This window comes from Orycteropus afer, unplaced genomic scaffold (genome assembly GCF_000298275.1).
Source record: "Orycteropus afer afer isolate SDZICR_OR568_19922 unplaced genomic scaffold, OryAfe1.0 scaffold00261, whole genome shotgun sequence".
Classification (NCBI taxonomy): domain Eukaryota; kingdom Metazoa; phylum Chordata; class Mammalia; order Tubulidentata; family Orycteropodidae; genus Orycteropus; species Orycteropus afer.
This window is the reverse complement of record NW_006921848.1, coordinates 496086-512863: the sequence shown is the minus strand read 5'-3', so window position 1 is coordinate 512863 and position 16778 is coordinate 496086. Positions and strand designations below refer to the sequence as shown.

General features: G+C 56.6%; 2 protein-coding genes across 2 annotated transcripts; both read right to left on the bottom strand.

Annotated features, from left to right (window-relative positions):
- Positions 1–580: 580 nt before the first annotated feature.
- Positions 581–5474, bottom strand: SHMT2 (serine hydroxymethyltransferase 2). The gene is made up of 12 exons (XM_007950014.2): positions 5442–5474; positions 3891–4088; positions 3336–3415; positions 2957–3157; positions 2557–2638; positions 2289–2411; positions 2037–2176; positions 1541–1706; positions 1276–1375; positions 1035–1190; positions 830–937; positions 581–708 (listed from the first exon to the last, which is right to left on the bottom strand). Exons 1-12 carry the CDS (start codon positions 5472–5474, stop codon positions 581–583), a joined length of 1515 nt encoding a protein of 504 aa, XP_007948205.1.
- A 2659-nt stretch (positions 5475–8133) lies between these two features.
- Positions 8134–16763, bottom strand: NXPH4 (neurexophilin 4). The gene is made up of 2 exons (XM_007950013.1): positions 16707–16763; positions 8134–8994 (listed from the first exon to the last, which is right to left on the bottom strand). The coding sequence occupies exons 1-2, from the start codon at positions 16761–16763 to the stop codon at positions 8134–8136; spliced, it is 918 nt and encodes a 305-aa protein (XP_007948204.1).
- Between the last annotated feature and the right edge of the window lie 15 nt (positions 16764–16778).

Here is a 16778-nt window from a genome sequence, read left to right as displayed (position 1 = left end):
TCCCCAGGGATCAAACAGAAGCAGCCGTGGGCAAAATACAATTTCATTTAACAAATTGAATTTGCTGCGCCTGCTAATCACGTCTGGTGTTGGATATGATCAGAGACTGAGAGAGGAGGCCGCAGCCCCCGGGGGGTCCTTGTGGTGGCAGAGGTGGGAGGGAAGGGAAGGGAGCAATACACTGAGGAAGACAAATCACTAACTGGCCCAGGGGACTCCTCCCACAGTAAGAGAAACTCAGGGTGGGTTCGCATTTTATTAGGTAAAAACAGGAAGGAGGAGGCCTACCCACCCCCTCCTCTGGCTCAGAAGGGTAAACCTCCCTCTCCCCAAGAGCAGGGAGCCTGTAACACTGAGATAATGACCGAGTCAGGGTCTTCTAAGTCTTGCTACAAAAAAAAAGTCTTCTCAGCTATGAATTTTGGAAGGGGAATGGAATGTAATGTACTTGACTTTTCCTCTAAGTCAGAGGCCTTCTCACCCCCATCAAAAACTAGGAAGATAAGCTTTTCCCTCCACTGGCCCAGCATGGGGTAGGGAGAGGAACTTCCAATCTGTGGGCCTCACAGCCCAGGTGCCTTCAGCGCTCATCAAATCCAGGCATGGGGAAGGCTCTGGCAAACTGCTCTACCCGTTGTCTGAGGTCGGCCAGCCGCTGCCTTGTTTCTGGGTCATTAATCAGGAAGGATTTGAAATCTTGCAGCCTGGCTATAGAGAAGGGTGAGAAAAAAAAGTAGTGAGACTCTAGGCAAAGAAGTTAGGCACCCAGGGGAGAGGGCAGCTGGGGAGTGTAAAGTGCAGCTGGCTCAGGAGGCTGCTGCTCACTTACCAGTCTTACTCTTCACCTCCAAGCCAATGGTGACACCTTCATCTATAAAGTCTACAACTCTCCGGAAGTCATCCTCCCGGAACTGTCTGGAGGTCAAGGCTGGGGCCCCTGGGAGGGAGGCAGAGAGGGAGGATTAAAAAGCCCCAAGCCTACCTGGCAGCCATCAATGTGGGGTCCCTTCCCTCCACAAGCGCCAGGGTCTCACCTAGCCGTAGGCCCCCGGGTGTGATGGCACTTCGGTCTCCAGGACAAGTGTTCTTGTTGGCAGTGATTGATACAAGCTCCAACACCCGCTCAGCCCGAGCTCCATCTAGACCCTTGGGCCGCAGGTCTACCAGTACCAGGTGGTTGTCGGTACCACCTAAGGGGGGACGGTAAGCAGGGAGCAGTGAGTCCTGGATCTCTGCCAGAAGCTAGAAAGGCCCTTACCATCCCCCCTGGCTTACCAGACACCAATGAGTAGCCTCGCTCTAGCAGGGCGTCGGCCATGGCCCGAGCATTTCTCAGAACCTGTAGGGAATACTCCCGAAACATGGGGGTACAGGCCTGGGGATGGAAGAACAGCACCTGTGACCAGGCCTGGATCCAACCTTGACCCACCACATCCTGACTCCTTCCTTCCACCAGCCCCAACTTCAGTTAGCAAGGTGCAGGGGCCCAATCTTCCAGGCTAACCACCCCTCCACCCGCCTTGGTAAGTGCAACTCCAACCTGCTTTAGGGCCACAGCTACTGCAGCAATGGCATGGTTATGGGGGCCACCCTGCAGTGATGGGAACACAGCAAAGTTGATTCGGTCCTCAAATGTGTATGGGATCTCCCGACCAGACTTGGGGTCCACAGCCTGCACCCCTTTCCGGTAGAAGATGAGTCCTGACCTGTGTGGGAGGTGGGTGGTCAGAATCTAAGATGAAAGGAAAGGGCAAGGGGTAGAGAAAGCTGGCTGGCCAGGACCCCCGAAAGCTCTCAGAAGTTCCCTCAGTTTTGTTGTCTGTGTGCTAGATTCCAGTGATGGGAGAGTTCAGCCACTCAATCCCATCCCAAGTCCCCTGCTAGGGAATGGCCACCATGGACCAAGGAAAACTGTCTTGATAGAGGTCTTCAGGACTGCAGGCAGGAATGAATTCCCCTCAGATCCAGCCCGGCAATGCCCCAGGGGAAGGGCATGAAGGCAGGGAAACACAAGGCCTGGCCTCAGGGAGTCTGACCTGGCCCCTCGAAGGGTCTTGTGAGTGGTGGTGGTGACAACATCCGCATGCTTGAAAGGTGAGGGGATCACCTTGGCAGCCACCAGGCCACTGATGTGGGCCATGTCTGCCAGTAGGTGTGCTCTGACCTCATCACACACCTGGGGCAGGTACAGAGACAGGTCTCAGCCTGGGGAGGGCATCAACAGGCCTACCCAAAACAGCTCCTCCTCCCAAATCTCCCTCCACCCTAGGGGAGTGTCCTCTACCAACCTCTCTCATTCGGGCATAGTCAATGAGACGCGCATAGGCACTGGTACCAGCAATAATGAGTCGTGGTCGGAAAAGCCGGGCTGTCAGTGCCAGTTGGTCATAGTCAATGAGGCCAGTTTTGGGCTGAACAGACAAATAGCTAAAGCCATGAGAAGAAAGAGGGCAACTCCCTCTCCCTCTTCACGCCAAGGGACACCGGTACTACACATTCCCCAGAGGAGAGCCACCAGGGCCTAAGCAGCCCCTCCCTATACTCCAGGGCACTCACATTCAGCTTGTAGGGCATGGATTCAAAGAAGATGGATGTGGCAGAGATCCGCTTGACATCGGACATATAGCCGTGGGTGAGACTGGGAAGGCGGAAGAAGGCAGGCGGACTGAGAGCGGAATAACCCCCAGACTTAACCACTCCCTTCCCACCAAGCTCCAAAGGCCCCCATTCCCTGGAACATTGTTCTTAGCACGACCCCACCCCACAACACCCAATTGCTTGGCCCGCTCTGTGGTGGGCAATGGTGTTACTGGAGACAGTTTCCTCATCCACTGTAACCTGCAGGGCAGGAGTGGCCTGTTCCATCTGCACGGCACACAGTAGGTGTTCAATAAATGACTCCTTTCCCACACCCTTACTGTCTGCCAAGCCCATCACCCACCCCAAACACACTCACTGGCCCCCGTCAGGCAGGTCCAGCCCCATGATTCGGTCGTGGGGCTGCAGAAGGGCTGTGTAGGCGGCCAGATTGGCTGGGGACCCCGAATAGGGCTGGACATTGACTCCCCACTGCGCAGGATCCAGGTCAAAGGCCTCCAAGGCCCGGCGCTGACACAGCAGCTCAATCTCATCCACTACCTCTGCTCCCCCGTAATATCTGCCATAGGAGGGGGTCACATAAGGGTACAGAGAAAGGGTGCTACCATGCCCCTTGCAACAGCAAAGCACTGGGAAGGCCACTTCTCTATATACACTGGAAGGATATAGGTAGGTTTCCCATGTTGGAAACACCATCCCTGATGCTACCCTCCAGCCCGCTGGTGCCTAGCCCTCACCTCTTGCCAGGATAACCCTCCGAGTACTTGTTGTTCAGACAGGACCCCAGGGCCTCCAGCGCAGCTCGGCTGCAGAAGTTCTGGGGTGGGGGGGGGGCAGTGTCAGCGTTCTTGTTCAGAAGGTATAAAAAGCCCCTTCCCATGGACCGCAACACCCTTTCCCTGCCAGAGCCCCAAGATGCAGAGCGAAGCTGGACTCCAAAGGGTATCTTCACTCAGGGTTCTTTGCTAGTCCCGGGGCAGGGTGAGAGGCAGCATCCTCAGAGACCCACTGTGGGTGTGTCTCCAACAAGGCCACAGGTCCATTTGATCTGCACTTCCTGGCCCTTCTTTTCTTTTGAGGGAGGGAAGGACCAGACCAGAAGGCTATGGAAGCTCCCTAATGCCTCCACCCATACCCTGAACTGGCCTTGCTTTTGCTTCAGGAGACAACAGTAAGGAGAGAGGGAGTTAAGGCCTTGAATCTCAAAGGGAGACCTAGAGAAATATCAGTAAGATGACCTGTTTCCTCCTGCACCCAGGGTAGCCCACCCTGTCACCTCCCTGAGGCCCCACCTCTGAGGCAATGAGCTCCAGGCCACGACACTGCCTGTTCTTCTCCCTCTGCAGTAGCTCCCACATCTCAGGGTCACTGTCTGACAGGCTCTCTCGGCCTGTCCAACCCCTGGCTGCTTCCCCAGTCCGGGTCTGGGCTGTCTTACTGTGCTGGGCCCGTACAGCCATCCTGACCAGCTGACCGCATCTCTGCAGAGACTGGGGACAGAAAAAGCATTAAATAAAAAGGGTCCAGACAAACCACCCTCAGCCATACCTATTGGCCTCTCTGGTTCCAAACTCAGCAGCCAGTTGTTGTCTAGTCAGTTTGCTCCACTTCTTACCATGTCTACCTCCACCTCCAAAAGCCAGCTCTAGAGCCAAGGCTGAGATCAAGGTCCAGGGGGTGGCTCAGATTCAGTCCATTTACCTCATCTCAGAGCCTCCTCCCATAAACTACTCTTTAAAGCCATAGGGTAAAGTTTGTCTTCAAAAAGCCCATGTCAGAGAAAGACAGAGAGAGTTACATGGGCAGTACAAACAACAAATATGAACCCCTTTGTAAATACAATACTGAGTTGTTAATGAAAGCAAACATGGGTATAGGGACGGATAGATGGGTGAACAAGCTAAACAATTATGTATGTCTAAATGGAGAGTGTATCCAAGATCATATACAGGGTTGGCAGACATTGGGCCTCTCGAAGAGTATGAAGGGATGGACACTGGGAGGAGGTAGCTATGGGGAGGAAGTGGGAGGGGAGCTGCTGCATTGTAAATTTTGGTCAATGACATGAGACAAAGTATATGTGAACTGCTGTATGAAAAGTGAATTTACTCTGTAAATCTTCACCCAAATCCTAAAAAAAAAAAAAAAAAAAAAAAAAAAGCCCATGTCACTGGAACTCACTAAAGGGTCAGTGAGGTTCCAGAATAAAACAGGGCTTCCTATGGGTCCTCCATAAACTGATGGCCCAAGTCAGGTGGGAAGACGCTGAGTTGGCAGAATTAAAGCCACACGTTGTAAAGCCAGTTTCCAGAGTAAAGGAGGTGGAGGAACAGGCCTTTAGCAGTCCTTGAGGAGGAGGTGTGGGGACTGTCTGCTAGCAGAGAAGCCAGAACCCACATCCTGTCTCCTGTACCCCCACCCTGTCCTTCTAGGGCCCACACAGCTACGAGTCCCCTGAGGCAAACACTGGGGCCACGTTGCCTCATCTGCAACGCTCAGAGACGGTAAGAAAGTCTCAGCTCTCGGGTACAGGTCGGAAACTCCTCTTGCTCACCCCAACAGGGTCCGCAGGGCATCCCGCTCGGTCCTTCCACTAACGCCACGTGTAATGGACGTCACGACTCTCGGGCGTCTGCTCGCAGGAATGTGGGGAAGAGACCCCAGTTCATCCTGCGGGCGCCCTGGGATCTCAGGGATTACCTAGTTTCTCCTCCGCTCCCCGAAGCCCCAGAACACGTGCGTGGCAAAGTCGGGGGAACCCCTGCTTTTGTGAATGGGAATTGGAACAGGAGGGGAGCTTCCTTTACACTCGTCACCCGGCATCCGGAGCCCTGGAATCTTACCCGGGCCGCCCAGAGGAAAGAGAAAGGCAGCATCACAGCCCGAGGTCGCAGGAGGTCCAGCCACCAACTCTAGCCTGGAGCAGCCGGGAAAAGGGGGGCGTTGAGCGACCTATCCGAGAGCGCATGCGCGGAAGCCACAGGACTAACGGGAGGAACCTACGCATGTGTGAGGTGGCCTTTTGGGAATTGTAGTTCTTTCCCGATTTTCTCACCTCACTTCCCCTTCTGTAGCCTTAGGGCCAACGACCCTTGCCGGAAAGAGAAAAAATCCCGTGAACCTTGTTCGCTCACTTTTCTGAAGCCTTTCAAGGACGGTCTTTTCCTGTTGGTTGCCAAGACAATAAGGATTTATTGGGTGCCTGCTGAATATATAGCATTATTAGGTACTCGGGGAGATACAAAGACTCCCAGCTGGACAAGATAGTTACGCTGTACTGGAAGCACCCTGGTGTAGAAGAGCAAGAGAACTTGGTTTTAATTTTCGCAGTGGACTAACAAGTTAGCCTATCTGGGCCTCAATTTCCTCACTTGTAAAGCAATAATAAAATAGTATGTCCTGGGGATTAAATGAGACTTTGAATGTAAACATGCTCTGTGATGGACTGTCTTCCCCCTCTTCCTCCTCTTCACAAATCTGTCCCCTCCATGGTCATCTTCTCCTCTTCCTCCCCTGACATCCCTGAGCAGATTGGGGGTCTGTTTCGTACTTGTTGCACTTTGCAACAACCCAGCCCAGAGAGGCTAGCTTGCGAGTTTCAGTCATGTCATCCTGGCTCTTATGCCAGGCCTCAGAAGTAAAACCCCTTAGCCCTAACCTCCTTTCCTCTCGTTCTAGTCTCAGGTTTTCTCAGGTCTTTGCAGCAGTTGGTCTGGTGTTAGGAGAATCCTAGGTTCCTCTCTTTCATCTGATCTCTGATCAGAACTGCTTCCCACCTCCCTCCTCCTTGCAGTTTATCCTGTGGATCATGCATTAATTAATAAATTCATTCATCCATCCACCCATCCATCTATCCATTCAGAAGATAATTACTTTCTGTTTACTCGATTTCTCACTCCCAGGGTTGTCTGGGTCGGACCTACCTCTGACTCAGTTTCCAGCTCGAGCCAGTGTGTAATTCCCTGGAGAACAGGGCCCTCTCCGAGTCGGTACTTTGACCTGGGACTCTAGCCGAACGAAGGCGAAGAGTTGCTCTGTGCCTCAGCTTGTCCGAACCCCCCCCTCCCTCCCCCGCCCCTTCCAGGGGTCCCAAGGGGAGGGGGGCGGCTGAGCTTGAGAGCTGCTAATGAAGCCGCAGCCAATTAACGCCCCGGCCAGGGTTGGGGGCGGATAAAATTAGCAGCGGCGGCGGCTGCAGGAGGGAGCTGGAGGCGGAGGTGGGGAGGGTGGGCAGCTGGCTGAAGCGGGCCGCGTTTGCTTGCAGCCGGCGGCGGCGACGCGGCCCCGCCCTCCAAACCCGCGCTCGTCCCTTCCCCCATCCCTTCATCCCAAGCCTCCCTCCCTCTCTCCCTCATCCGTCTGCAAACTCAGCGCCCACGAAATTAGGAAGGAAAAGGAAGATCGATGACTCCAGATGCTGCAAACACCGTCCCCTTGCCCCCCCACCTGCCGCCTGCCTCCCGCCCGGCAGAGCTTAGCAGGTTGTCAGCGCTCGGCCTACGCTGTCCCTGCATCTCCATCTCATTCAAGGCCTTACTCCTTCGCCTCTAGACTGGTTTCTTCCAAATCGTCCACTGGCAGTCCCTCCAAGGTCTAACTTTCATTCTCTATGCTACAGCTTCACTTCCTTTACTTCAGGGAGGAGAATCCCTTCCCTCAGGCAGGGATCTTACCCCAAAGGTCCCCTCCTGTTACTGTTAATCCGGTCTTGGATATCATAGCTATGTCAGTCTTTGCCTCAGTTTCCCCACGAAACGCCGAGGGAGGGGGTTCCGGCCAGGTCTCTGCCAGACAGAAGCCCATACCTCCCCCCTCGTCCCTGCAAAGGTCTCACACAAATGCATATTGGATTTCACTTTATTTTATTCCCGTTCCCGACTGTTTGGCGTAGAAAAAAAGTATCACCGGCAGGAAGCAGCCAGAAACGGGCAGGTGGAGCTGGACTGCGAGGACGGGAGAGAGGCGGGCAGAGGACATCGCCTCCGCCCTGGAGCTTGCAGGGACAGGAGGACAGGCGTACAGCCGGGCAGGAAGGGGACGGGTGCGTATAGGCTGGGGTTTATAAAGAGCCAGTCTTCTGGGGGTGGGGAGAAGAGGCGGAAATAAGGTGAAGCGAGAAGACAAGCGCCTGAGGGTAAGAAAGTCAGGGTGGGATGAGGGTGCCAGGCCAGCATTATTATATTAAAGCTGCGGGCAAAGGGAGCGCCCAGCCCAGCGCCAGGGGCGCAAAGGGAACCAAGTAGGGACGAGAGGGACCTGGGACAGCCTCCAAGCCCTACCTATTCTGGAGCTGCCCTCTTCCCCACTACTTTGAGGTGTACCCGAAGTAGCTATCTTCAGCCTCGTGAACCCTCCCCATAAGAAAAATGGGACCCACGCCAGCTGATGGTCCCTAAGAGGGCTGTCCTCTCCGCCCTCAAGTGGATGGGGTAGACACAACCACAGGAGCGGCGGGGTAGGGGTAGGGGCTCCACCCAGGGAGGCCGGGATTTGGCGGAAAGCTGAGGGCCACGGCGGGGGGCGGGGCGGAGTGAGCTATCCAAAGTAGGGGTGCTCGCTCTGGAAGTTATAGTCTGGGCACACCTTCTGCACCAGTTTGTAGTCAAAACTGAGGAAGGAGACGAAGATGCAGATGACTTTGAAGGGTTTGGCACAGAGCCAGGCGGCCTGGCTCTGCGTGTGCTCGGTGAAGCACACCTGCGATGGGTCGTACAGGCACGGGCGGTGCTTGCGCGCGCGGTTTGTCTTCTCATACTCCACGTGGCAATTGAAAGCACGTGACTCTTTGGCCCCAGGGACTCCCAGCGTACCCCCGAGTGGACCTGCCAGCGCGCCCCCGAGGGTGCCCCCTAGCCCTGGCCCAGCCGCCGCTGCCGCCATCCCCAGCGGCGGCCCCAACCCCGGGAGCACCCCCTCCAGGGCCAGTGTGGACTGCAGAGGGTGGGGGGCTGGCCCTGGCAGCCAGACGCCCCCGAACTCTACACGCTTGGAGGGAGGCACGATGCTGACGCTGAGGTTGCCCAGGCTGGATGAGTTGTGGCGGAAGTACACGCTAAAGGTGCCGTTTACATGGTCCACTATCTTGCCGGTAACCAACAGCGAGAACTTGAGGGTATGCACCCGAAAGTAGAAGTCCCCCCAGCCGAAAATCTTCTTGGTGCGGGCCGCTTTGATGGACGGCTTCCGCTTGGTGCGCTGCGCAGGCAGCGCCCCGGCCCGGGCCAGCGCCCCCGTGTGGTTAGCAGGCCAGGCCCAGCTCCAGGCACGGGCGGTGCCTAAGCTGTCGGGAGGGCTGGGAGCCGGGAGCTGCTGGCCAGGGGCGCTCCCTCCGGCCGCAGCGGGGCGTAGCTCCAGGTATTGCGGCCTCCGGGACTCCTGCATGTGGGCGTTGGCGGCCTGTGGACGAAGAAAGAGGAGGAAAGCGAGATGCTGGGGTTGTCCCCGGCCATTCTGCCAAAGCCCTGCTCACACCAACCCCTTTCCACAGCTGCTAGGAGACCAAATGTAATCGCTGTTTGCAGCAGATGGTTCAGAGAATGTGCATTCCAATACGACGACATCGGCCCCTTTCAAGTTACTTCATTTATTTAGGCCTCAGTTTCCACATCTGTGAAATAACGCTTAGAATCCTTGCGTTCTCACAAAGTTGCAACTGTAGGCCAAGAAAGCCAAAGCCAGTGTGGGTGTGATGAAGGAGCAGCGCGCTGACCTGGCTCCATCTCTTCTAGCTTTGCCCTTAGGTGGTTCTGAGTAGCGGGACAGGGAGCAGCTACATTGGACAAGCGAGGCCATGGCCGCTGTCAACAGCATCAAAAATGAGGCGCTAAAGTCCTCCCAGCGCTTCTGCCAAGATTACAGAGCCTCCAACCCGGCCTCTCCCCCACTCCCCTGCTGGGAGGGGGCGCAGGAAACCGGTTGAGTCTGGGCTCCCCGGGTTGAGGCTAGGGCCTACACCAGCACCCCGCCCGCCCCAGCGCTCCTACAGGGATGGAAACCGCTAGGTGGTCTTTCCCTGGACTCAGAATGGGCCGCAGGAGCCGCCCCCTGCCCGCCCCTGCCCTCCTCTGCGTGTCTCAGGTGGCGGCCGATTCGGGAGACAGCCGGGGCGCAAGTACAAGATGGATCGAGAGGCGGGAGCAGCCGGGCCAGGCCCGGGCCATCAATTATCCGGGGCGGGTGTGGGGGGGTGGCCGGGAATGAAGGAGAGGAGAGAGCGCGAAGGGAAGAAATATGGAGACGCCGTTCCAGCGAGGGGAGCGGGAGGGAGAGGAGCCCTGCGTCTCAGAGTGTCAGTCAGCCTCTGCTAGCCAGGGCTGTTTGGTGTGGCCCTGACTGAGTGTGGGTCGACGCATGTGTGTGAGGGGGAGGACTGTGTGTGTCAGTCTGGGGTGGCTGTGTGTCTGTCAGCCTGGGGTGGCTGTATGTGTGTGTGTGTATCTAGAGAGATTCTGTGTGTGTGTGTCTACTTGGAGTGGTTGTGTATCTCCTGTCTGGCTGGAGTGGCTTGGGATGGCTTTCTTTGTGTATCTGGCTAGAGTGGCAATGCACATGTGTATCAGTCTCTTGAGTGTGTGTGAGTGTGAGCGTGTGTGGCTATATGCCTGTGTATGTCAGTCTTGGGAGGCTGTGTGGGTGTGTATATCTGCCTATAATGGTTGTTTTAGTATGTTTACCTGTGGTGGTTGCATGTCCTGTCAGTTTGTAGTGGCTAACGTATATGTGTCTGTGTGTGTTGGTCTAAGTGAAGCTATGTGTGTCAGTCTGTGGTAGTTGTGTCTGTGTGACTGCCATGTTGTGTGCCTGGATTAGCTGTATGTCTGTGTATGTTGGTCTGAAGGCAGCAATGTGTGATTGTCTGGAGGTGTTACTTTTCCTGTGTGAGCTCCTATCATCCTCTGTCCTTGTGTCAAGCTCTTTCTAACAAGTATGGTCTCACTGGGTTCCCTTTGGGAGGTGGATATGTGTGTGCATTGTACATGAATAGCCCCCTGGAGGAGTCCCACACTGGCCTGCAAGCTGAGCGCTGTGTAGGTAAGGAGGCCTGGCAGCATGGGTGCCCCCTCTGTTTGTACATACTAGTGTGTACACACCATGTATCCATAGGGGACAGGAACGGCAGAGCCAGGCTGCTGGGCTAGAAATCTCTACCGCCTGGTCCCTGCAGCGCTGCGATCCCGGGTTATTAATGCCGCCGCCACCCGATCATCATACATATTTATCGCCCCCCTCATTCCTCCTCCCATCCATCCCTCCTCCCAGCCTAGGTATGGGGGCGAAGGGCAGCAAGACTGATTGACTCTGACAGACAGGTCAAGGCTGAGAGCTAACTCCTGGAGGGTGGGTCTGAAAGGGGGTGGAAGAAGGGGTCCTAGGCCACAGGGGAAGAGGAGAGAGGTCTCCCAGGAGACAGGGGCCAAGCTCCCACGCAGGTGGACTTGAGGAGGACAGAGCCTCAGCCCAGGAGCAGCTGCTGGTGGAGGGGGGTGGGTGAGGCTTCTGGGTAAAGCTGAAGCCCCCGCCCTTCAGAGATTGTTTGAACTCAGACTCCTAATCTTCTCACCCCTCTGGGCCCAGCTAATGCTTTTTACTGGGGGAGTCCATCCTTCCATCAGTCTCCATTGCCTGCTGCTGGGACTCCAAATGCTTGAATGCCCCACCCCAGCACATCACCTCATATCCCATACCTAGCTCAGGACCTGGTGAGGGTGGGGGGCCTCAGTTCAGTCTAGCAGCTCCTTCCAGGCAGGGGCTGGGGGAGGGGACAACATTTGGCCAGGCAGCGAGGGGTACAGGGGACATCCTCCCCTCTGATCCCAGACAAATTGCTGTCCCTGCTTCTCTGATCCTGGCAAATCCCTCGGCTTTGGGCACTTGCACCCCCCACCCACCACAAGAGACAGCCGAGAAAAAAGAGTTGGGAGGGGTGGCTGAAGTGACCTTGGGGGGAGCTTGGACAGGGAGGGGCAAGAGTCTGCCGATCAAACGAGCCGAGAAATGGGAACATGGAACAAAATAAAATAAAACCCTCCCTCTGGCTTCCCTGCTCACGCCTGCTCTCTCTCCTCGCTCTTTCCCTGTTTCTCCAGCTCTCTCTCCCTGACTCTTCTCTCAGTCTCTTTTTGTCTCTCAGTCTCTTCTTCACTCTGTCTCTGTCTCTATTTTCTCCTTCTGTGGTTCGGTTTTTCTCCTTTTCTGTCTGTCTCTCTTTTTAACTGTAGTTCTCTCCCTCTGTCCCTTAGGTTGTCTGTCTCCAACCATGGATTGGGGTAGGAGTGAGGGGAAAGCAGGGTGGTAGGGAGCCCCTCTTTGCCCACAGCCCATGGTGGTATCCTTCCCCTCTTCAGCTGTGAGTGGGAACAGGGTGTTGTCCAAGGGGGGGACCCCTTGCTCTGGAACTGGTTTAATTAAGCTAATTGGGTGCAGTGACATTTGCAGAGGGGAGAGGCTAGTGCGGCTGTTGGCGCTTGGAGCGAAGGTGCCTGGCGTTGAGGGGGGGCTCCATCAGACTCCTCCAGGCCCAGGCGGGGTGGGAGTCATGCCAAGGAGTGCTTTGCCCCTGAGGCAGCCCAGCCCACGCACCAGAGGGGAGTTGAGGCCACCTCTTGCTGCTAAACAAATTCCACTGGGGGGAGAGGCCTCGCGTGACATCGGACTGCTGGGAAAGGGGGCGAGGATCAGCCTGTCGGCCCCCCAGCCGCATTGCAGGGCACACCTCCCCAGGGCCTCTAGACCAGTCAGTGGCTTCCTTCCTGACGTGTGGGTCAGGCCGGGCCACTGAGGATTTGGGCAGGAGGAGGAGGCAGCACCCTATGCTTGGAGATGGAACAGTGGCCAGGGTCTGAGTTGGGGAAGGGGAGAGAAGAGTGTACTAAGACCAGGCACCTAGAAAAAGACAAGGGCACTGCAGTCAGGTCGGGGTAGAGCAGCCTGGAGTCTGGCTGAGCCAGGGACAGAGGCGGGGGTGAGGACAGAGGTGAGGTGAACAGGATAGGTTGGAGTAAGTAGTGGGGCTGGGATGGAGGAGGGCTGGGATTGGGGACTGGGCAGGCACAGATATAGGGTGCAGGGTGGGGGTGGTACAAGGACAGGCATTGGGGGGGATCAGGGATTGTGGACAAGCACTGAGTGCAGATGTGGATACAACTGGGACAGCAACCAGGGGGATGAAGATGGGAGACAGAAAGAGATGGAGACTGAAATGGGGATGGGGGAGCACAGGGGTGGTGAGTGGGAAATAGACATTGGGGCAGGAAGGGATGAGGATGGGGCTGGGGCTGGGACTGGGAGATGGAGATGGGGTCAAGAGGGGGTGGCAACAGAAATGGGGGACGGCGAAAGGTTATTGGGCAGAAATAGTGATGTCTATGGATGCCAAGATCAGGGGGATGGGGGATACGAATGGGGACTGGGATAGGAAATGGGGGACAAGAGAGGAGGTGGGAGACAGAGATGGAGACAGGAGCTGAGGACAGGAATGGGAGACAAGTCAGCGGAAAAGACAGAAGACCTGGAAGGATCAGGCTATGGGAGGGGGCCAGGCAGATGAAGCACAGGTCCAGACCCTACGACAGCTCGAGGGGGAGGGCACCCGCTGGTGGGAGAGCCTCTGCCCTTGGGCCGGTCGCCCCCTCCCCCTCAGCCCCGCCTGCCCGCCTGCTCGCGGCCTGCAGCGCAAGGCTCACCGTTATCTGAATTTTGATTTTATTTTATTTTATTTCCCTGCTTCCTAGAGCCGGCGCGGTCCCCCCGGGAACGGCCACCCCCCGCCCCCCGCCCCGCGCCTCACTTTATTATTGCAATAAATGTGCCTATAAAGGCGCCGGCTCGGGGCGCGGTAGCGGGGGAGGGGGCCGCGGAGCGGGGATGTAATTTCCCGAAGCCGGAGCCGGAGGGGGAGTGGGCGGGGGGGGGGGGGGGGGCAGGCGGGGGAGAAGGGGAGACTCGCCAATTTCCAGCGCTCGAGGCAGCGCTCCCTGCTTCCACCGCTGTCCCGCAGACTGCGCCTACACAACGTCCCGCGACGCTCCCCAGTGCCCAGCAATGCTTAAGGCCTGGGACCCTTCCCCCAAGCCCTGTTTCCTCCCGGTTACCCTTCCTCTGGTTACCCTGGCCCCCTCATGGACACCCCCACATCTTCAGTTGGCTCTGTCCAAAGTTCCCCATCTCCTTGCCAATCTACCCCACCTCTGACCCCTGTAAGCGCCCTGGCACTTACTTTATCTCTTTCCACGGTTATTTAGCTTCCTAACTACCTTGTCTCTGACGCCACTGACCCCTATTTCCCTTGTTTCTGTCCCCCAATTTTCTCACCTTTTCACCACTCACCCTATCTTAGATCTCTGGCTCCTTCCCTTCCCTAAGCTTCTGACCCTGTAAATATTCCTTTCCATAGGGTGCCCCTCCCATTCAGGATTGAGGTTGCCATTGCCTTGGCTTTGGTTCAAGGGGGCATACAGTGTCCCCTCCCCTGTACTCACAGCCCAGCTGCGGCCCCTGATTACCCCCAAATCCCCACCAGCAGCTCCGGGCCATAGCCCAGGCTGCACGTGCCTAAGTGGCCCAGCCAGAGATTAGCTGAAGGGGGGTATGGAGCGGAAGATGGGGTGGAACGGTGGGGCTGGGGCCAGCCAGCTCACAGAGACTTGTTTCAGGCGTAGTCCTTCTCTTAGGTGGGACAGAGCTGAATGGTCCCACAGGACCCCACCCCTGCCCTCCCCCAGCTAATTAGTAATTAGTGATTAGTGATTAGTGACTATTGATCGCCTGCCGCTTCTCCCAGAAGGCAGCTGCTTTGGCAAGCAGTTGGGGAGACAGAGAGGAAGAGGAGTCAGAGGCTGTATTAGAAAGATCCTGAAGAAGCCCTGGTGGAAAGGCCAGAACCCAGGAGCAGTGGAAGCCTGGAGTCCCAGGCCCTGAAAGGAGAGAAGGGAATCTTGGGGCAAGAGGAAGGAGGCAGAGAGCTCCTGGAAGAGGAAGGAGTGAAGAGGATGGAAGAAGACAGGGTTGTGAGTTTGAGGGTTCGGGTATCCCAAATAGCTACCTGTAAATTGTCCCTCACCAGGCTTTCACCAAGTGTCAGCCTCACTTTCCACCCACTCCCACCCCTGGTACTGAGATACCGCTGAGCACAGACACACGAGCACCTATTCAGATGCAAGAATACATCCTGAGCATGGCTCAAATGCATTCGAAACCACAACGACACAGACATGCTCATCAACCCCAGAGACTCACAGCCAGAGGTACAACACATACAGGGCCCAAGCACACAGATGCACCAGAGATCCACCTTGGGGTGCTCACTTACCATATTCACAGTGCATCTAAGCACATAGAGATGGGTACTCAGACATACAAACACTTCTCTACCCCCTCCCCTAGTTATATATATTCACATCCCACAGTGTGTACACACAGATTCTCACATGCACACAAGCTGGACTAAAGGGCACATAGGGTCTCATCCACTGACCCCACCACTGGCCCCACAGCTGCAGATCTCACACACACACAGATAGATTCCCATCGCTCACATCCTCATGCTTACACTCCCTCAAGTCTCCAGATGTTTTATTCCCCTTCAGGGGGCAAAGGAAATTAAACCAGATCTGTCCACAGGGGAGTTTGTTTATTTGATGGGAGGAAGCAGAAGGGAGGGCCGGAGGAGGACCATCTCTATCTTCTCTTGATCCCAGGCCTACACACGTGGGTGGTTTGTGGGGCACAGCCCCCCTCCCCACAGCCCTCTAAGGGCAGAGGTGGGCAGCAAATCCAAAAGAAGCTTCTGCCAATGGAAGCAGTGTGGAGGGGGCTTCTCTGCCCGCCTTCCAGCCCCTCAAGGTCACCAGGCAGATTTGGGAGAAGCAAGAGCTCTATCAACAGATTCACTAGGGCAGTCCCCTATCCTGCTGGGGTGTTGAGTGTGATTTGGCTGAGCAGGTGTTATCCAAATGTTGGGGGGAGAATTGTACCTCTCTAGATTCTGCAGGGGACTGGGGTGCTGTGAGTGGGGGTTAAGGAAGCCATCTGCCTGCCCTAAAACCAGGTGGGTCACAGTTGGGGTGTAGGAAATAGGAAAGCTATGGGTAGGGGAGGCTAGTGGAAGGAGATCAGGGGCCAGGACCAGCCAAACATGGGGCACACGTAGATAGTTGCAAATAAAGCTGGTAGTTGCATTCACCCATGCAAAGCCGGCACCACCACACCATATCAGCACATCAGTGCACACATCACCTTGGGCCCTAGCACTGGATACCCAAGCTTGGCTTCCTCGGACTGACACGCGCGCGCGCGCACACACATACACACACACACACAGGTGCACTCCCGACCCACTCCACACCAGCTCAAATGTCTACACCTTGTAAACGCGATGCAGCTCCAACGGGCGGGGGCGGAGATCAAGTCTGGTCTCCTTAGCCTCTAGGTCCTTGGGAACCTTAAGAAAAAGAGGCAGCCGAGGGGGGTGGGGCAAGGCGGGGAAGGAAGGAGAGATTCCCCTTCCAGACAGTCCCCCCACATCAGCCGGGCCGCGAGAGGGGGGTGTGTCTGTGAGGCGGTGCAGGGGAGATGGTGTCTCCGCGGGAAATGTGATGGGTAGCCAAGTTCAGCCGTGTCTGTGTGAGTCCGTGTGTGCGCGTGTGCTCAGAACACAGTGACCACCTGGCATTGTGACATGTGCACAGAAGAGATATAGAGAGCCAGGGAGTGGGGAGTGGGAGGAAGAGGGACAGACAGACAGCGAGGACTGCAAGCGAGGTTGGCGCGTAAAGACGGCAAGGCTGACACCCTGCTGGCTTGTCTGTCTGTCTCACACTCCCGCTCCGTCTGGCGCTCGCGGGCCGGGCTTTGTCCCCTCCCCCGCCGCGCTAGGAGCCAGATCCTGGCCTGGCCACCACCCCCGGCGCCCCCTCAACCCTTAGCCAACTTGCGCTGACCGAGCGCCAGTCCTGAATGGAGAAGTCTGTCTGTCCGCGTCCCCTTTGCCGCGCAAAGTTGGGACCGGCCGAACTGGGGACGGGGCAGGTGCACGGAACCCCCCCGCACTCCGGGACCTGCGCGTCCCGGGACCCCGGCGCTCGCGCGCGCTGCAGCCCCGCCGCCCTTACCTTCCGCAGGAGCCACGGGCCAAAGAACAGGAGAAGCCATTCCGGCAGCAGCCGCATCTTCCCGGGCGGCCG

Excerpts from the sequence above, each read along its gene's own strand:
- NXPH4 (XM_007950013.1), bottom strand. The coding sequence starts at position 16,763 with ATGCGGCTGCTGCCGGAATGGCTTCTCCTGTTCTTTGGCCCGTGGCTC. Across the intron at positions 8,995-16,706 it reads GCCCGTGGCTCCTGCGGAAG|GCCGCCAACGCCCACATGCA; the intron begins GTAAGGGCGGCG and ends CTTCGTCCACAG.
- SHMT2 (XM_007950014.2), bottom strand. The coding sequence starts at position 5,474 with ATGCTGCCTTTCTCTTTCCTCTGGGCGGCCCGG. Across the intron at positions 4,089-5,441 it reads CTTTCCTCTGGGCGGCCCGG|TCTCTGCAGAGATGCGGTCA; the intron begins GTAAGATTCCAG and ends TTCTGTCCCCAG. Across the intron at positions 1,707-2,036 it reads AAGACCCTTCGAGGGGCCAG|GTCAGGACTCATCTTCTACC; the intron begins GTCAGACTCCCT and ends CCTCCCACACAG.